The sequence below is a fragment of the Eumetopias jubatus genome, unplaced genomic scaffold (genome assembly GCF_037043125.1).
Source record: "Eumetopias jubatus isolate StellerSeaLion01/CBP00866 unplaced genomic scaffold, mEumJub1_p1.0 scaffold_1, whole genome shotgun sequence".
NCBI classification, from domain to species: Eukaryota; Metazoa; Chordata; class Mammalia; order Carnivora; family Otariidae; genus Eumetopias; species Eumetopias jubatus.
This window is the reverse complement of record NW_028274807.1, coordinates 150,498,222-150,519,806: the sequence shown is the minus strand read 5'-3', so window position 1 is coordinate 150,519,806 and position 21,585 is coordinate 150,498,222. Positions and strand designations below refer to the sequence as shown.

Genomic DNA, 21,585 nt, shown 5'->3' with positions numbered 1-21,585 from the left:
TGGATACACAAAATGTGGTACATACATACACCGGAATATTATTATTCAGGAAGGAAATTCTGACACATGCTACAATACAACATGGATAAGCCTTGAAAGCATTATATGAAGCCCAGTCACGAAAAGTCAAATGCTGCATGATTTCACTTTTATGAGATACCTAGAGTAGCCAAAGTCAGAGAGAGAGAGAGAGAGAGAGAGAGAGAGAGAGAGAGAGAGAGAGTAGAATGGTGGTTGCCAGGAGCTGGGGGCGGCCGGGGGGCTGTTGTTTAAAGAGTACAGAGTTTCAGTTCTGCAAGATGAAAAAGTTCCCATTGCACAACGATGTGAATATACTTGATATTACTGAACTGTCTGAACTGTAACACCTTAAAATGGTTAAGATGGTAAATTTTGTTATATTTTTATCACAATTAAAAGCAAAAATAGTCTAAAGATAAAAATTTTTAAAGCAATTCCTAAGTATTGAAAATAAAATGCAGTGAGCCTAAATTATACATCCAGTTAGCAGCATAAGCACAGAGAAACTATTTCGAGTAACTTAAAAAACAATGGTTGGACTATACATAGTATAGCAGCAAAATAACAGCCAACCAGAACAAAACAAAAAACTTTTAACTATTTTCAGTAATTATATCACTTGTGGCAACATTGGTATTGCTATTCTGAGCACTGTGGGATAGAGCAAAGAGAACAGAATATAACATAATTACTATCATCCCCCAGTGACTTTGAGAACTGGCATGGCAGTGGGAAAAAAGAGATACACATATGTAAAACAGAGAGGGTAAGGAAAAATGCCAGAGTCCTGAACATGAACTAGAACTACCAGCATAAATTCATAATATATTTTGACTTTGACTTTAAAAACAAAAAAGTATCCCACATAAATATTTCCCTGATATTCCACTAAAAAGGCCTTTATAAACAGTTATCTTCTTGGTGGCAAGAGCTCTCCAGCGCCCACACCACCTCACTAAAAGAACCAAGGCTCCTTGGACAAACAGCTCCAGGTCTGGAGCAGGAAATGTACCAGATGAGCCTGGAACACTTTCTTGTGCTAGACAGAATTTATTTAAAAAAAAAAACAACTTAGACTCATGTCAAAATTACTTGGTAATCAACCTGAACATGTTCAGATTAGTTAAAGGCTGAACAATTTGAAAATCAAAAGAATAAAAGCTACAATGAATTCAGATCATCAAACGCTTGTATTCTTGACTTCATAATGATATTTTAAAATATTTTTTAAGTTGTATCTGATAAAGGATTTGTATCTAGAATATATAAACTCTTGCAACTCAATAATAAAAAAAAAATCCAATTTAAAAATAGGCAAAAGAGGGGCACCTGGATGGCTCAGTCAGTTAAGTATCTGCCTTCAGCTCAGATCCCAGGGTCCTGAGATGGAGCCCCGCATCAGGCTCCTTGCTCAGCAGGGAGTCTACTTCTTCCTTTCCCTCTGTTCCTCCCCCTGCTTGTGGTCTCTCTCTCTCATTCTCTTTCTTCTCTTTCTCTCAAAAAATAAAATCTTTAAAAAATAATAAAATAAAAATAGGCAAAAGATCTGAATAGCTATTTCTCCAAGGAAGCATATGAAAATATACTCATAATTATTAGTCATCAGGAAAATGCAAATCAAAACCACAGCTGCTAGGAAGGCTGTAAAAAAAAAAAAGTCAGACAATACTAAGTGTTGATGAGGCTGTGGTGAAATCAGAACTCACATACACCACTGGTGAGAACATGAAATGGTGCGGCCACTGTGGAAAATGGTCTGGCATTCCTCAAATGGTTCAACATAGAGCTGCCATATGATCCAGCAACTAACTCCCTTCCCAGGTACACACTTAACAGAAAGGATAACATACGTCCACACACAGACTTGTACACAAATGTTTACAGCAGCATTATTCATCATAGCATGTGCATCAACACACAAATGAACAAAGAAATGTGGTATGCCCACGCAATGGGGTAGTATGAGGCCATAAAAAGTAATGAAGTAGTCACCCACACTACAACACAGATGAATGTCAAAAATAGTTCAGCTAAATAAAAGAAGCCAGTCTCAAAAGCCACCTTCATAGGCTATGACTCTATTGACTGCAAGTTTAGAATGGGGAAATCTATAGAGACAGAAAGTGGACGAGTTACTCAGGGCTGAGGGGCAGGAGACAGAGCAATGACAGCTAAAGGGTACAAGGCTTCTTTCTGACATGACCACAGTCCTCTAAAACTAACTGGGACGGCTGCACATAATATGAATATACAAAAGCCCCTGAATTGTACCCTTTTAAAAGGATGAATTAGATGGTATGTGAATTTTATCTCCAATCCATTTTAAAACAATACAAGAAATATGAAACAGTAATGATAAAATTAATATATCCCATTTTGTAACCCCTGATCCACTAACAGATCGAAGCATCTAGCAACAGCATTATAAAAAGAAAGGGCCATACATCAGGGCCTCCTGCCAGAAGATAAACCCGTGAAGCAGACTTGCCAAAAATGCTGCACCTGTATTTGGTTAAGCCTCTAAACCTGACTACCTGTTTACAGAAAAGACAGAGGAAAAGGGAACACATTAAAGACACCATAGAAATGAAACAGCAAAATCCCTAAGGCTGTCAGAAACTGTTAAGACAAGCAATCAGTCTCTTCAACACACAAATTGCAAGGGAGGAAAAAAAAAAGAGAGAGATGAAAGGAAAGCCATAAATAAAAAGAGACTTAAAGACATGACAACTAATTCCAACTTATGGAACTTACCTGGATCCTCAGGGTTTTGTTGTTTTTTTTTTTAAGTGTAAAAAAGAAAACCACTTAGGACATTTGAGACAATTAAAATTTTAACAATGGTTGGATAGGTAGTATGAAGGAATTATTCTTAATTTTTTAGATGTGAATGGTCTTGTGGTTATAAAAAAAAGAGGGAGTCCCTCTCGTTTAGAGTCATACCTAAACTCATATTAAAATATGAGATACTGAGGGGCGCCTGGGTGGTTCAGTCGGTTAAGCATCTGCCTTCGGCTCAGGTCATGATCCCAGGGTCCCAGGATCAAGCCCCACACTGGGCTCCCTGCTCAGCAGGGAGTCTGCTTCTCCCTCTTCCTCTGCTCCTTCCTGGCTCATGCTCGCTCTATCTCGCTCACCCACTCAAATAAATAAATAAAACCTTAAAAAAATATATGACCTACCGAGGTCTTGTCTCAAAGAACAGGAGTGGGGGAAATAGGACAAAATTGGCCATGGGTTGGTGGTTGCTGGAGGTAGATGATGGGCTTTAGGAGGGTTCAGAATAGTCCGCTATTTTCTGTATTTTTAAAACCTCTGGCACCTGGATGCTCAGTTGGCTAAGCATCTGCCTTCCGCTCAGGTCATGATCCCTGGGATCAAGCCCCGTGTTAGGCTCTCTGCTCAATGGGGAGTCTGCTTCTCCCTCTCCCTCTGCTGCTGCTCCCCCTGCTTGTGTGCTCTCTTTCTCTCTCTGTCAAATAAATAAATAAAATCTTTAAAAAAAATAAAATAAAATAAAAACTCTAATAAAACATTTTTTAAAAATGTTAAAACAACTTTAAACATAAAATGTTTAAAAACGTTTTTTAAAAAAAAAGAAAGAAAAAGAATCCACTACTAAAATAAATAGCTATTAAGGAAATAATATACTTCAGACATTCCTAATCAGGCATTCTTCCCCAGAGTAGGTATAGAGACAATATTTAAGATACAGTCATAATCCCAGCAGGAAGCACTGAAGACATTTTGAAAAATTGTATTAATATCATTGTTGTTATAATTGAATGGTCCTTCTCTACCCTTTCTTTCTGAGCTATAATGAAACATACCTGAGTGCCTGACCTCTCTGTAGGTCTCTGAACGTGAACATTCTACTGCATGAGGCAATATCTATAGGGGCACTTGGGTGGCTCAGTCAGTTGAGCAGCTAACTCTTGACTTAGCTCAGGTCATCATCCCAGGGTCCTGAGATAGAGCCCCTTGCTTGTCCCTCTCCCTCCCCCTCTGTTCCTCCTCCTGCTTGGGATTTTTTTAATTTGAAAAGCACAGGTTTTTTTTTTTACATAAAAATTAGAAACCACAGCTCTATGTAGACTAACACATCTCTAGATATTAGAAAAAGACAAAAGGAAAAAAATATTAAGTTGCCTAGGTAAGTTAATCATAGAGGTTTGTGGGTTGTTGGGTTTTTTTAATGCTCAAGGGCATTTGAGAAGATGGAATAACTCATTTTAGTGCTGAACATTAAATACTTACCATGAGATTTTCTTCTAATCTACTAGAAACAAAGAGCCAGAAACAGACATGAAAAATGCGTGGAAAGGCAAAAAAGGAGTCCAAGGGCTCTACATAAAATATGACAGTTCAGAATCTCAGAAATTGGCCCTTGAGAAACAGGAAGAATCAAAGAGGAAACCACCTATGCCACCAAATCATAGTCTTCAATGAGCCCTGTCATCCAGTATGAAAATATCCGGAGGTCTCTTTTTCACTTATATAGACACAAGTCTTCTTACCCTAACTTTTTTTTTAATAGACTTTATTTTTTAGAGCACTTTTAGGTTGGTGCAGTTGAGTGGAAAATACAGAGTTCTCATATAGCCCTGTCCCCACACACAAAGAGCCTCTCCTACCTACTATCAACATCCTGCACCAGAGTGGTACATTTGTTACAAGTGCTGAGCACACACTGACACATCATTATCACCCAAAGTCCATAGTTTACATTAAGGCTCACTCTTGGTGTTATATATTCTATGGGCTTTGGCAAAAATAATGTATCCACTAGTATAGTATCATACAGAATAGTATCACTGCCCTAAAAATCCTCTATATTCTGTCTATTCATCCTTCCTTCCCCCAAGCCCTTGACAAACACATTTTAAACATGACCAAAACAGACTGCAATGAACATTTTCAGTCCTCAAGGAAATAAATCCCCATTAGAGTGTATAGTATTAATACCAGTCCCTTTGAGGTTATATTAAACAGCTTCTCTCCCTTCAGATTACCGATGTTTTTAACAATTCACTGTGTGTACATTTCCTAAATTGTTTTCTGGGCTTTTTATTTTTATTTTTGCAATGTAGTCACAACTCATTTTTTTGGCACTAATAACCTTTTGTCCTCTGCTTGGACTGACATCAACACTTTAAAAAGTCCAAATCCAGTAAGAGAAGCCAATTTGTTTTCCGCAGTTGTCAAAGGGCAAATCTGAACCTTGGACAGTGGCTTTTATTTTCCATCTGCACATTTTAACAATATAACTTACAAACCTCTAAAGAAAACATCTGTTGACGTCTGACCCATGTCTCCATCCTGCTGTTTCTAAGTAACTGGTTAAAAACTTCTCTCCAATAATTTAGAAAACAGATTATCTTAAAAAATTATAGAAAAGAAAAAATAAACCATCTCACTGAAAGTCCTCAGAGCTTTGTGGCATTCTAGCCAGTTAAAACAAGAAGAAATTAAGAGATAGAAAATAAAGATAAAATTTGAGTTGTATTCTATCTTCAGAAAATGAAGGTCATAAGATTTTCCTTAAGAAAATTAAATAGATTTTATAAAAATTTAAAAAGGAAAATATCTTAAGACCTGGTATCTCATGTTTGTCAATTTCCCTGGACCAGTTTTGACTGCAGCTTCAGGCCCGGGTATGCTGCGCTCTTCCATCAAGCCCAGCACCTCCGAAATGGCAGGTTCTAATTTTCTGACCCAGAGAAAGGGATGATACAAGATGCACAATTACCTTTGATTTTTCTTCATTTTCTCTATAAAATTCTGCCATTTGTTCCTCCTGTTCTTCAATAACATCCTTGAGGGTGTCTACCTGGTAGATCAAATTGTTCTTCTCATTGTCTAACTGTGCGTTGGAAACCATGGCTTTCTTGTATTTTTCTTCCACTTCGGATAAAGACTCCTAGATGAAAGTCACAGCCATCAGCCTGATATCTAAAATATGTTCATTGCTTATAATCAATATAACAGGAAATACAGCACTGGCACAAACACATGAAGATGCATTTTTGCAAAATGCAAGCGGTTGAGGGAATTCCTGGTTTAGTAACATGCACATGAAACGGAAGGATGGTAATAAGCCAATTATGCCAGGATAAGAACTTTATATGATCTCTGCTGTCCAAGAAAACAAAATCAAGCAGCAATGTAGCCTCTGAAAGATATAAAGGTATGCAGACCACATATATTTGTGAAGAGTCATAAAATGAAGAAGCATCGATGTTTTCAGAAATGTTACTCTTGTTTTTAAACAACAAGCTGTTTGGTATTCAGAATGCAATGATAGAACAAAATACAGCCTCTCTTCACACAAGTAAACTTACTACTCATTTGAATTTTGCTACTTTCCAGACATCTGTTTTCAGTACTTTCTTGTTCTGTATAATAATGCTAATGTAAAGGCATAAACATTTTTTTCTAGCAATTATTCACGTTCTGGTCATTCTTTAATAAGTAAGCAACACAAAAATGATTTTAAAAAAGTAACAACAAAAAAAGAGCAAAAACAAAATGCCTGAAATTTTATATAATTCAAAGTTTTCTGCTTAAAACAGCTTACAAGTCTATTTTTTAATAACTATCTAATTTGGTAGATTATTACTACCTAGTAATAGTTTTTAAGGCTAAAAAGAAAAAAACATTTTGGAGTGCCTGGGTGGCTAAGTCGGTGAAATGTCTGCCTTCAGCTCAGGTCGTGATCCCAGGGTCCTGGGATCAAGCCCCACATCAGGCTCCCTGCTCAGTGGGGAGCCTGCTTCTCCCTCTCCCTCTGCCCCTACCTCCGGCTCATGCGCTCTCTCTCTCTCGCTCACTCTTGCTCTAACTCAAATAAATAAAATCTTAAAAGAAGCATTTCACATAAAAAAGTCATTACTTCTAGAAATAAATTTTAAAAATACTAATGTAAATGTTCAACAAACCAAGATCAAAGATACAGAACTGATAGTCCAGAACCCTTACATTTGTGATCGATTGACTTTTTTTTTGTTGTTAGTTGTTTATTTATCAAGACAAACTATTCCATAACCCAATATTCGTGTTTCATAGTTCAGGAACACAGGTCAGTGACAGACTTCAATGGAACTCAACCCAAAGAAATTCTTTACATTCCAAAATCATTTTGCACTCTGAAAACTACCAGCCTTCTTCATCTCCTCAAACTCTTTCATGGAATCATAATTTCTGTAGAAATCTGCGTATGCCTTTTTTCTTGGTTCGGCCACAGCAGACTTACAGAATGCTGCAACCCCCGGGGATACAGTGAACGCTCCAACAATATGAAATTGCAAACACTTGGCCAGAAGGCCTGGCATCTGAGATTTCATCAGAGCACTGGAAGTCACGGTAGTTACTCTCTTCAACACCAACCTCAAACATAACGTCCTCCCTAAATGATACAGAAATCTGATCAATTGACTTTTGACAACTCAATGGGAAAGGAATAGTTTTTCAACAAATGGTGTTGGGAAAACAGGATATCCACATGCAAAAGAATAAAGCTGGCTTCCTACATCACACCGCACACAAAAATTAACTCAAAATGGATCAGAGACCTACATGTAGGAGCTAAAATTACGAAATTCTTCAAAGAAAACATAGCACTAAATCTTCATGATCTTAGAGTAGACAGAGTAGGTTTCCCAGATACAATACCAAAAGCACTATCAATGAAAGACTTCATCAAAATTAAAAACTTTTGTGGTACAAACAATATCATCAAGAAAGTATTAAAAAAATCCATACTATGGGAGAGAATATTTGTAAATCATATATCTGATTAGGGACTTGTATCCAAAATATATAAAGAACTCTCACACCACCATAATAAAAAGACACAGAATTCAGTTTAAAAATGGGTGAGGATCTGATTAGATATTTCTCCAAATAGGATACGCAAATGGCCAATAAACACATGAAGACAGGCTCAACATCATTAGTAATTAGGGAAATGCACATCAAAACCACAATGAGATACCACTTCAGACCTATGATGGCTATAATTAAAAAAAAAAACAGAAACAAGATTAACAAGTGTTGGGGGTGAGGATGTGGAAAAACTAGAAGCCTCATACATTGCTGGGGAGAATGTAAAATAGTGCAGCTGCTTTGGAAAACAGTTTGACAATTCCTCAAAGTGTTAAATATACTGTTACCATATGACCCAGTGATTCTATCCCTAGGTATCTATCTAGGAGAAATGAAAAGGTATGTCCATACAAAAACTGGTACACAAATGTTCATAGCAACATTATTCATAACAGCCAAAAACTGGAAACAACCCAAATGTCCCTCAACTGACACATAAACAAAATGTGGTAAATCTATACACTGCAATATAAACCAGTCGTGATGGATGGATGGATGGATGGGAGGAAGGAAGGAAGGAAGGAAGGAAGGAAGGAAGGAAGGAAGGACGGACGAAAGAATCAAAGAAAGTAAGTTACAACATGGATGAATCTTGAAAACATTATACTAACTGAGGTCAATCACAAAAGACTACATATTATATGATTCCATTTATATGAAATGTCCAGAATAGACAAATCCACAGAGACAGAAAGTAGATTAGTGGTTACCCAGGGCTGGGTGTGTAAGAGGAAGAGGAAGGGTGAGGAATGACTGCTAATTAGTACAGGGTTTCTTTCTGGGGTAATGAAAGCATTCTAAAATAGGGTTGTGGTGATGGTTGTGCAACTCTGTGACTATGCTAAAACCCACCTGAATTGTGTACACGTTAAATGGGTAAATTTTACAGTGTGTGAAGTATATCTCAATAAGGATATATACACACAAGAAGAATGCTTCATAAACCAGGGCTGTATTAACAGGCAACATTTATACCAGGACTGGGAACAAATATTAAAACAAATAAAAAATATAAGCAAAGTCAATTGTATAATGGTTTAAATATAGTGGGATCCTAATATAATACAGAATAGAATGATTCTGATCCATCTCAGGGGCCAAGAACATTAAAAAAAAGTCTTCCTCACAGCTCAGTCCCATAGAAAATGGAGCATAACTTCATGAACATCAGAATCTAAGATAGTTTAGCAAGAGATGCAAAAATACAGTAACAATAAATTTGACGTAACATTTATGGCATGTACTCTTCCTTTAAACAGACCATGGAAGACGGTTTTAAATTTGTGTCAAGGTAGTTTTAATTATTTCAATCTAGCTTACATAGTGGTATCTATTAGGAATTAATTTTACTTAAATGTGTCTAAGGCAGTGATTTTGCAAGTGTAGATTCTAGACTAGCAGCAACAGCATTAACTGGGTAAACTTACGAATTTTCAACCCCATCCCAGACCCACTGAATGAAAAAATCTGGGAGTAGGGTCCAGCAGTCTGTGATTTAACAAAACACAGGTGGTTCTGCATGGAGGCTAGAATGAGGAAAAGAACCCCAAAGGCTGCCTCACTTAATCAAGAATAATGTCATAAGCAATGACCCAGTATCCTTTTTTAACAGGATACATTCACACCACCATGCTTGATCACCAATCAGACCATTTTTTTAAATGATTTTTCCTCTGGGCACCTGGGTGGCTCAGTTGGTTAAGTGACTGCCTTCGGCTCAGGTCATGATCCCAGAGTCCTGGGATCGAGTCCCACATCGGGCTCCCGGCTCAGCGGGGAGGCTGCTTCTCCCTCTGACCCTCTCCCCTCTCATGCTGTTTCTCTCCCTCTCTCTCTCAAATAAATAAATAAAATCTTTAAAAAAAAAAATGATTTTTCCTCCTTGGGCTCCCTGCTCCTTGGGAGCCTGCTTCCCCCTCTGCCTCTCTCTCTCTCTGTCTCTCATGAATAAATAAATAAAATCTTTTTTAAAAAATGATTTTTCTTCCACTTAAAAAAGTCATTTCAAGTATAAATATAACCTGAACTCAAGCTCAATTATATGCTGACTATGAATTATGAAAAGGTGGGGGGGAAGGGAGGTGAGGGGGGATGGATGAAATAGATAAGGAAATTAAGAGTACACGTATCATGATGAGCACTGAGTAATGTAGAGAATTCTTGTATCATTATGTTGTGCACCTAAAACTGATATAGCACCATGTTATACTCCAATAAAATAAACATAAAAATAAATAAAATAGATCTCTTCTAAATGAAAAAAATTAAGTAGGGTACACCACTGTATATCACAAAGTAATTTTTCCTTTACTCTGGATATGCTTAAAACTGTTGCACTGAACATGGATATACTTAACGTATTTTTTTACAGTTTTTCTTAGCATGGTATCATTTATGTGAGGAACATTAAGTTTTGCTTTTTTCTCTTAAAAAAAGGGATCTTGTATCTGGTCTCAAATAAATTTAATCTGTTCTTTTGTATCCTTCAAACAATGTAATAAATGGTAGATCTAAAACATAAGAGAAAAATGTTTTAAATAAAATAAAAAGCAAGTAAGAATGCCTCTGAATCGCTTGCTTTCCTGATACATATAAGACTTCAACATGAATGTATTTACTTAATATATAGGATTTGTTCCCTTGATCCAAGATATTTCCAAAAGTCTTATCTCTAAAACCTTAAGAGGGGATTAAATCCTGAAGATTAGAGCCATGAAAACTAACTGAGCACATCCACATACGACTTCTATAATTCTCCTGATGTTTACTAATAGCCTCACACTGCCGTATCAGCGGCCTCCACACTTCCCTCCCGGACACTCTCCATAGGACTCCCTACCCTTTTTGGTCCTGAGTCTTAACCATAAGTTCCTTATGGACAATAATCATCCACATGAAGGTTTTGACTGGTAACTGGGCTACTTCACATCACGCCAGGAAAGCTGATGAAAGCCTTGCGTATTAGGCCTATGCTTTGTCCTTTGAGCATATCCCGAATCACCTTTTTGAATGCCTTACTTATGTGATTTTAGAGGCCTGACGTGTATTTTTTATTTCAAACAGGGACATGCATGTGTTCAGGAAAACTTTTAGTTTCCTCATATTAGATTTGAACTTCAAAATAAAACATGGGGAAGAGCATGATAAACCAAGTGCCACTGACAACCAAACTGTCTGCCTCACTGGGACACTTACATTGAAAACTGGTAGCCATCCTTGCTCAGAAAAGATTTAGGCCCGTTTAAATTTACCTACAAATTTTTTAAAGCACTGAATCTGTATAATCCTTTTTGACCTATAGTTTAAAAAAGAAGAAGAAGAAACAAAACAAAAACACAGGCCTCCTATCTCAGGGTCCTTCCTCCAAAAGGAGTATTTATAATAATGCACTCTTAGCTGTTTCTTCCTCCTGCCTTTAATATTGACTGAATTTGGTGACAGAAATAGGCAATATTCTGTCATTTAGCATGGACGAATTTTAAGGTCTAATTTTTAATTAAATATATATATATATATATTCATTCTCAGAATACTTTCTAAGAGTTTGCCCAATTCAATTTTGTATGGCTAAGACACAAGGGACATGCAAGTATTTTACAAAGTTAAAAACTCTAAGGTGTAATATCTTTTACTGAATATTCCAAAAACCATACTAAACATTTAGACAAAGCAGAGACTAAAAGTTCGCCTTTCCTATGCACTGCAGGTTAAGCACATGCCTGAAAGACAAACACTGTTAGTAAAGCTCTGTGCACCGGGGTTAACAGAACTTGTGAAACCACCATTACCCAACCCTTCTGCGTACAGACAGCATGCTTGGGCTGCAGAATGGGCGCTGATACCTTTAGTTCTTTAAGCCCTTGCATGTATCTCCCTTCTACATCCTGTATCTGGTCCTTAAGGTCATAGATATCCTGCAGGACATAGGAATGAACCATTGCATAAAACCATGCACAAACATATCTTAAGTCTCAGAGATTCAGATGAAAACATGAACTACTTTTGTATATTCCAGACTAAAAGCAAAGAAATCAAAGTACACAAGCGTAACTGCCACTCCAAACCATGGAATAGGGCAAACAGGTCAGGGGATAGTGGGGCTGGAGAAGGTCTGGAGTAATCAATCTAAAGTGTTCACTATTTTCTTGGCATTAACATTTGTTGAAACAGCATTAGCAAAGGGGGGTGTATATGGAAAAAAGCTGTATAAATTATAACATGCTTAACATATAATATTAAAAATTTTATAAATCATTCAAATAATTAACATAATGCTTCACCTAGAACTAGTAAAACATGTAGTAAATTAATTATAAGCAGCAAATTTTACTGACTCATGCAAAAGTTTTAAAAACTGTAATAAATGGATATGAACAACGTTGTCTTTCAATGACTTGCTTACCAACCACAATTAATTTGGGAGAAAGAAAGTAAAGGGAAGGAAGTTAAACACCAACATTTTAAACATTATGTCAAATGAAAGTCTATGCTGAGGATGGCATTTAAATGATGAGAAAAGAGCATCTGCTCCAAATGTAACCATAATCCTTAAAAAGTAAAGCAGGTCAAATTTTAAATGGAAAACACAGTTTCCCTTATACCTGACCCTGCTACATACAATCTATTCAGATGCTTGATTTAGGGAGAAAATAACTGCCATGGTTATTTTCCCTGAGCACCCTTCTGCAATACAGACAGGATCAATTCTCCAAGGCCAGTCACACACACTTTCTGTATTATTCTTCCCCTGCCCTCTTCATTCCCTCCTTTGTAGGTTTGTCTGTCTTCTGTCCATTGATTCATTCAACAGACATATATAGAAGGGCTACGAGGAGCCAAGTATAAGGATACAAAGCTCTCATTTCCTTCAGGAAGTCACTCTCTTAAAGAAGCAATACGAGGAAACGGCAAGCACGAGCTAAGTTGTGAGGCTGGAGGGCCTTTCCCTCCTTTGTTCTGTCCCACTGAAGGCAAGAGTTTATCTTACTCAACTCTGCACCCCCGGCACCTATGCCTGGTACTTAGTAAGAGCTTGGTAAATACTGATACACGCAAAGTCATGCCATGTCGGCCTGGGGCAGCTCTCCTTCTCGACTGCCACCATCACTGCTGCAAACCTCTCCACCCTCTAACCACTGGCCCACTTTTACAGGCTGCCCACTTCATAAGCCAGACTCTTGCTCCTACCCGCCTACAATCTGACTCAGTACCCCAGTCCCCACCTCCTCCTGTGTCAGCAGCACTGAACCTCCACATTTGGCCCTCCTCCATCTGCGCCCTAGGCATTCCTCTCGCCCACTCAGGCACTCTGCTCTTCAGTCACCCTCTCCTTCCTTTGCCTTCCTGTCCTCTCTCAAGTCAAGCAATGAAAATAATAATCAAGTCCGCCTTTGAAAGAAAACAAAAACCTTCTCTTAAGTTTCCTCTCTCTCTCTGCTGTTGACCAATCAACTCCAGTATCCTCCAGTATTCTCTTCAGAGCAAATTTCTTCCATCTTCTTGCATCACAGTTTTGACTTCACTATTCAACCACAGGGTATTGTTCCCCTTGCCTCCAGTGCTTCCTCCAATCTGGGGTCACTCTTTAAGAATGCAAATCAGATACTCTCACTCCCCTATTTAATATCCCACAGTTGCCAGGGGAATACCAAATGCCTTCTAGGCTCCTATACATGATGTTTTGTGGTCTGGCCCAGAACTACTTCCCCGGTCTTCCCCCTCACCCACCTCTCCTCCTCACTTCTTATCCTACCCTCAGGGAACTGTACTATACAGAGTATCTTCTGGTTCTCTGAAGTTCTGAGAAAAGCTTTGTCCTTCAACTTTGCCTGGTTCATGTGTATTCTTCTTTCATACCTTAGTCCAATGTAGCTGACACTTCTCTGAATTCCCTTAATAGCCCTATTCTGGCTACTACCTATTATAACACGAGCTGGTTTTACTGGTTTCTATCAGTTTGTCTTCCCTATGAAACAGTGAACTCCTGAAGTTCACAGTGTGTTTCACGGCCTAAATCTCTGGGGCCAAAGGCTCAATAAATGTTGAATGCATGAATGAATGAAGGAATGCAATTTTTATTACTACCCTTCCCCCATTGCTCACAAATAGCAGGTTCAGCAAATAAACATTCAAATACATTTTGAAAGTCCTCATTTTTTAAATAAAAAGGTTAATAAGAACAGGGACTCAACCCAGGGGACTCAACTCAGGTATTTCTGTTATCCCCAATATTACACTTTTCATGAAAAATTGATAGATAACTATATTCAAGCAGCCAAATAATACATAATGGCTCAAAAGACCGACAATTCCTAGAGTCTGGTTCCTTGTATATCCACATATTTTCCATTTAAAATATGGCCAATAATTTCTGAGAGAATTACTTTACATACATTAACAAGTTTTTCTGGCATCTGTAAATTAGCAGAACCCCTTCCAATACCATCAAATATTCAGGAAAGAGAACAGAAAAAAGAATTAACTAATCTCCTTCCTTTCAAATCTGAGTCACATTCCTGATCTTTAATAATTTTTTTTAAAGAACTCATATTCCTTTTCTTTCTACTAAGTCACATTAAATGTTAAATAGTTCCAGTATACTATACTACAAAGAAGCCAAAAAACAGTTTTTAAAAAGCAAACCAAAGACTGCGGTTTACCCGCAATTCACTTAATGAGGTGTCTGGATCTACTAAGCTGCTGGTGTCTCCGCTCCCTCGTCTGGATGAGTTTCCACTCAGCGGGGTCGTTGCTGAGGCAGAATTCCGAGATGACGGCTAGAAAAAGAGGAAGAGGACACATCTGAGTCTTGCTTCTTTCCAAATGCGTTTGCTGTGGAAACTAAAACTGGGCCCAGGGTGGGGTATGGGTGAGAAGACGGGGAGAGTGCAGACTGCTATGGGAAGAGGGTATCCAGAGAAGGGCCCAGACATGCTACGCAAAACTTAGTTCACTCCAACACTTTAAGGGAATCTAGAATTCATAATAAAGGAAACAGTTCGTGTGCAAGTTGTTTTCTAAGTTTATCTTTTCTACATCGTAAACAACACTGGGATGAGCACATCAGATTAATTTAAAACAGTTCAGGACTTATAACTGGTATGCTGATTAGCAGCCCTCCTACCGAGTTCCTGAAGATGCTCCTTCAGAATCTTTTCTTTTTCTAGTATTTTGATAAAGTTGGAAACAAACTTTGCAGCTGAAGCAAATTGTATATCACTCTGAATTTAGACTGCTATTCCCACAGTTAGTTTAAATGTGAGATTATGCTACTGGATTAATAAATGGCACAGATCTATACTGTCTAAAACAGTAGCCATTAGCCACATGGGGCTACTGAGCATTTGACACATGGCTAGTCCAAATTGAGATTTTATTTTTAATTGTAAAATACACAACCAGATTTCAAAGGCTTTAGATGGAAAAAAAGAATGTAAAATATCTCATTAATAATTTTTCACATTGATTACATTGACATATTTGGGTTAAATAAATTATTTAAATAAATTTTACCTGTTTTTTTTTAAAGATTTTATTTATTTATTTGACAGAGACAGACACAGTGAGAGAGGGAACACAAGCAGGGGGAGTGGGAGAGAGGGAGAAGCAGGCTTCCTGCGGAGCAGAGAGCCCATGCGGGGCTTGATCCCAGGACCCTGGGATCATGACCTGAGCCGAAGGCAGACGTTTAACGACTGAGCCACCCAGGTGCCCCTGTTTCTTTTTACTGTTTTAATGAGGCTACTAGAAAATTTAAACTTACATATACATGGGTACACTTGTGGCTTACACTGTATCTCTATCAGACAGAACTGGTATATCTTTTTGGGATATAGCATGAAATTAATCCTGATAATTTCCCAAAGATGACTTTCTAAAAATACTCTAGAAGTTAGAAACTTTAACACAAAACAACTCCTAGAAAGGAGTTATTTTACCTCAAAAAAAAAAAATTAACTATTAAGGGCGGAAAGAAAAACCCTCAGAGTTTGTCACCACCATTCCTAAAGACACTTCATTTTCAGCGTCTAATGGCTTCTCAGGATCAAATTCTAAGGGAACGAAAATCAAAAGAGCAGCCAAAAGCTTAAAGAAGTGACATTCAAGGAAATAAAATGCAGTGTCTTTTCTCTTCCCAGTGTTTCACATGATTCAACCTCAGAGGAATTTGGGGGGTCAAGGACAGGAAACAGATGAAGAAAGGGGGAGTAGCCCCACCAGTTCAAATGCAGTAAAATAATGACATAGCAGTAGAAATTAAGTTTAATTGACCTTGAGAATCTAATTCCCTTAGGAATTTATGTACTCACCCTTGTGTAATTTTCAGCATACTGTTTGTCAGATTTTTCATCCAACTAGAAAAAAACAGAGATAAAAATCAGGAGAGATGCTTAGCATGCTGGGGGTTTTTTTAGAGGAAAAAAAGAAGTGACCTCATTTGAGTTCTCCAAGTTCAACTGATGTTTGGAACCTAAAAGTAAACATATTGAAACTGAAATAAAAGTTGAGACACATTAAGACAAAATGTCAACTTCAATTCTTATCCTAAGGATGACATGCAGTAAGCAAGTTGTCATTATGCATGTTTAGAACCTGTAGATTTTCCTTTTCATGGTATTTGAAACACGTTAAAGAAAAATATATGTAAACTTGAGCTTTGGCAATGCAAATGTTAACATACATACACACACACACAAAAACTTGTACACATCAAAAGAAAAAGACTGATAAAACCGAAAGCCAAAAAACTTTATTATCTAAACATTATTAGAACACGGGACACATAGATAAGACCAGTATACTTAGCCAAAAAAAGTTCAAATTCGATTAAAGCAAGTTAAATATATCATCAAAAAAGATTTCCCCCACAGCTCTTAAGGATTCAGTTCTTTGGCTTTGTTGTTTTTTGCTTTTTTAAGCAATACATGCACATATGTCAAAAATAAAAAAAAAAAAATCAACCAGCACAAAAGGGTATCTCCCTACTATACCACACCCAAACCTTCCAATTCTCCATCCAAGGGCAACCAGCCCCCGTGTATTTAACAAATTCTAAAGTAATGTCCCAAATACATTCTATACCTTCTTTTTCTCCTTACCAAGTTTCAAAGATTAAAGAAACTACCTCATTTTTCTTCATGGCATTGATCACTCCCTAATCCCATGATATTTATTTGTTTATTTATTGTTTGATCTCTTTAATGTATGTTCTATGTCTATATGTTCATTTCTGTATTCCTAACATCAAAAATAGCACCTGGCATATAGAAGGACTCAATATTTGTTGGGCAAATGAGTAAATGAATCATACCCCATCTGTACTTACAGACTTACTTCATTTACTTTAACAACAACATAGTGTCCTATCATCTGGGCACGCATAACTGAGTTATCCTACCTTCTGTGGATAGGATTAGTGTTTCTTTCATAAAGAGAGGTACCTCATAGGTCTAATCCCAAATGCTGACCTTACAGCTGAGGAAAGAGAAATTCAGAGGCAAAAGATGTTCCTGAAAGCTGAACTACTGCTAAATGTCAGGGCTGAGTCCAGATCTCAGTTTTGTGAATCTTTAACCCTGTGTTCATATAATTTACCTGTATATACTGTCCCAATTACCATTAGGGGGAAAAAGTCACAGAGAGATTTAACTAAATGAAAATATACCCAGATTCCAACACCTAGACCAACCCTCCCAGCCCAATCTAGAAAAAAGATTTGAAAACTTTCCTCGTTAATTATTGAAACACAAAATACCATTATTTCTGGCTCTATTCAGATCACTTCACTCTAACTTCCTCATAATTGAAAGTTTTTCTGTTCTTTTTCATTGCCCACATTTATCATGTTCATTTTTTCCTCAGTGTTTATATAACAAACACTGTTTATAATAAAAGGTGTTTACTTTATTAGAAGTACTATATCAGTAATATAAATACTATCTCAGGCTTTGATCTCTTTTTGCTACTTTTTATTATAATACTTTTTTTAAGATTTTATTTATTTATTTGACAAAGAGACCCTATTATAATACTCTTAAAAAGGAATTGATTTTAGTTAACTTTGATTTTTTTAAATCGCATATAAAATGTTCAAAAACAATTACAGTATTTTTTAACAATTATTGTCGCAAAAAGGAATAACCTTCCATCACATTTATACTAGTAAAACACATTGCCTGATACTTAAAATGTTATTCTTCAGAATCAAAGAAATACTGTATCTGAATAAAACTGCCATATTTTCCTCAGAGTATCTCCCAACTCTCTTCTACTAATGAGTTAAAGACAAAAACAAGCAACACTCAGAAACACTCTTCTAGGTCTATTTGAAATCCTGGCTCATATTCCCCTCTCACAAAAATGACCCCCAAGTCCACCCATTTTTTTTTAACAGTCAACTTGGAATAATCTTACATTTCAGAGGCTGCATCATTGAACTAGTCCATCGCAATGTTGATTCTATTGCTTTCACTGTCTTCTGACAGATCCCAACTGTCGCAACCCAAACTGATCATGCGCCAAACCTCAGGGATTGTTAAGGCAGCAAAAAATGCCAAGAGCAGCCATGCCGCAGTCCAGTCATTTGGGCTGCAGTGACTTGGCCAGAGACTCCAGTTCTCACTTCTCAGATTGTGCTATATTATGTGCTGTCTTCCACTTAGACAAAACACTACTTGAAACCTGGTGTTCTAAAAGCCCCAGGGCTCTCTCTAGCAGCCAGGAGCTCTACACAACTGCTCTGCAATGACACACTAATGTTCGTAATGATGACCCAGAGTCTGCCGGATCCTGAAAAGGCTTTTAAATGGAATAAAATTTAATCGTTTTTAATATATTAAGGTATAAAATAGGGAAAGGTTGGTAAAAGGATACAAGCTTTCAGCTATAAGATGAATTAAGAGGATCTTATAAGATTAGTAAGTGAGAAATCAGAAAACAAAGGCTATATATACTATATGGTCACAATTCTGTAAAACATGCAAATTAAACCGAGATAGAAAAAATACTAAAAGTAAATCGAGTTGCTAAAAAAGAAAGTTGCTAATAAAAAAGTAGATTTAAAAAAAAAAACAAAACAAAAAAACACTAAGCAAATCTTCCCCCCTTCTCCCAAATATGGCCCTCAGGACTTAGCCATTAATGTTAACTATAGCTTACTATTCTCAAAAAGTTTCAAGTAAATATCATGTCATTGTACCCTTAAATAATTAAGTAGGTAATTCTCCAATCAAGAAAAGGGTTTCTTTGATAGCTGGAACTTAGAAGTCAGCTAACAAGCTTGTAATATTTCATATTCATATTAATGTGAAAAGAAGAGCAAGGGCATCTGGGTGGCTCACTCGGTTAAGAGTTGGACTCTTAATTCCAGCTCAGGTCATGATCTCAGGGTCCTGAGACAGAGCCCCATATCCAGCTCCCTGATTAGTGGGGAGTCTGCTGGAGATGCCCTCTCCCCTTTGCCCCCCTCCCCCGCTACTCTGTCCCCCCGCTAGCATACATGCCCGTGCGTCCATACTCTCTAACAAACAACTCTTCAAAAAAGAACACATGGTAGCAGACTTTGTATTCCAATTTGAATGCTTTAAAGTTCAAAAGCAGTATTTCCTTAAAGAATTTCAAGTTATCAACTAGTAAACAAAATCTTAAATAAATATAATCTTTCCCACATTTCAGTGATAAATGCCTTTGCCTTATTTATGTCTGGGACATCTGAAAATGCTTTGCTCTTGACATTAAAATTATGGATTGTTTCTCTTTAAATCTAAACTCCTTGAATATTTGTTGAAATTAGTACATGTGAGAAATATTTCTTAGAATACATATCTTGTCAAATCCTTGAAACTCTATTTCTTCTTAAAAGAAAGATGTTTGTTTATTCTCTGGTTAAAAAGCCCTTTGAACTTCATTTCAGCATATGGCTACTTAGTTTGACAGATAATTTTACCTTACTAACATGGTAAAATACAACTGAACCTTTTGAACAGAAAGAATTCTAGTTGTAAATACATTTCAATACTGTCATTTAAAAGAGTTGTTCAGAGGGGCACCTCGGTGGCTCAGCTGATTAAGCATCTGACTCTTGATTTCAGCTCAGGTCATGATCTCAGGATTGTGAGATCAAGCCCCAGGTCAGGCTCTATGCTGAGTGTTGAGCCTGCTTAAAATTCTCTCTCCCTCTCCCTTTACTCCTTCCACCTCCCCTTGTGTGCGCTCTCTCTCTCAAAAGAAAAAATAAAAAAGATTTTTAAAAAGAGGTGTTTAGAAATAAAGACTTACATCTTGTTCTAATTATATTTTTTTCTTAAAAGGATATCAGAGAGGGCACCTGGGTGGCTCAGTAGGTTAAGCATCTGCCTTCAGCTCAGGTCATGATCCCAGAGTCCTAGAATTGAGTACAGCATCAGGCTTCTTGCTCAGTGGGGAATCTGCTTCTCCCTCTCCCTCTACCACTCCTCCCTGCTTGTGGTCTCTTTCTCTCTCACTCTCACTCTCACGTTCTCTCTCTCTCTCAAATAAATAAAATCTTAAAAAATATATTAAAAAAAGTATCAGAGATTTGATGTAATTGAGCTATGCATATCTGATGTATATCACGCTGCACCCATTCCTGTCAACTGTATCAGTAAATCTAATGTAATATATATGATCAGAAGATAAAGGTATTCATATTAAGGCATTTGAATAAACTTTTTTAAGTTATAAAATTATAGTCAAACAAAGTATTTATACTGTTGTTTAATGTAGTTATTGGAGTCTAATCCTTTAACTTCCAATTTTATATATGGATGTAATAATATCCATCACAAATTCTGCTTAATGGAGGAAAAAAAAAAAACAACCAGAAAACTGACGACTGATTCCCTAACCACAGAAGAGAAGGGAGCAATTAATTTTAATAATCTCCTAAAGCAAAAATGGCTGAGAATTTCATTCAGAAATGGTCTGATTATTAACAATCAGTAAAATGAAAGCACATTTACATCCTTTTCCCCAGCCTGACTGATGGGACAAAGGAACAACGCAGAAGAAAAGACCAGAGGCTTGAGCAATCATAAATATCGTATAATGAGTCTTGCCAAATCAGGGCCTAGCACCCTTTTTCAGCACTCCTAACTCAGAAGTTATAAATGGAGCAGAATGTACACATGTATCTGATCCACAATGGGGAAGCCTGAAAGTGACTTTTAAAATTTTGAATTCATTGTCAGCATTTTAAAATCAGGCTATTTCACATAAAAATGCAGATTTCCTAGCTTATCATATCAAAAAGTGGTGTGTGTTGGGGGATCTTACCAATGTCAAGTCCACTTTTCATTTGTCTACAATGAGCTGTATAGTTACCCTTTAAAAGAAATGATATTAGAGAAAATTCTTGCTCTAGAGAGGGGAACAGCAAATTTTTAGGCTTTGCCAAAAGGCAAAATTAAGGATATCATATAGGTACTTAGATAATAATGAAAAAATATATAAAAACCATTAGCTCACAGGCTATAAAATAAGAGGTTGCTGGCCATATTTGCTAACCACTGCTCTAGAGAATCTTTTGTTTATGTTATAAGGTGTACAGCATGATGATTTGATATAACATATACATATCAAATCATCACATTATACACCTTAAATATGTATAATTTTTATTTAAAAATATGTAAATAAACCAAAATAACTACCTGGGTAAAG

At 36.9% G+C, this 21,585-nt stretch overlaps 1 protein-coding gene and 1 pseudogene across 8 annotated transcripts in view; both read right to left on the bottom strand.

The window, feature by feature from the left end:
* LRRFIP2 (LRR binding FLII interacting protein 2) overlaps positions 1-21,585 on the bottom strand; it is a 107,570-nt gene that overhangs the window by 21,939 nt on the left and 64,046 nt on the right. For 5 of the 8 annotated variants that reach the window (XM_088026764.1, XM_088026753.1, XM_028107126.1 and 2 more), the window contains 4 exons: positions 16,215-16,259; positions 14,565-14,681; positions 11,748-11,819; positions 5,771-5,941 (listed from right to left, as the gene is read on the bottom strand). In XM_088026764.1, the coding sequence (XP_087882890.1) occupies positions 5,771-5,941; positions 11,748-11,819; positions 14,565-14,681; positions 16,215-16,259 (405 nt within the window). The remainder of the gene's footprint in view (positions 1-5,770; positions 5,942-11,747; positions 11,820-14,564; positions 14,682-16,214; positions 16,260-21,585) is intronic. The other 3 variants (XM_088026756.1, XM_028107130.2, XM_028107131.2) reach the window with 1 other exon arrangement.
* On the bottom strand, positions 5,955-7,451 carry LOC148165079 (cytochrome c oxidase subunit 6C pseudogene; annotated as a pseudogene).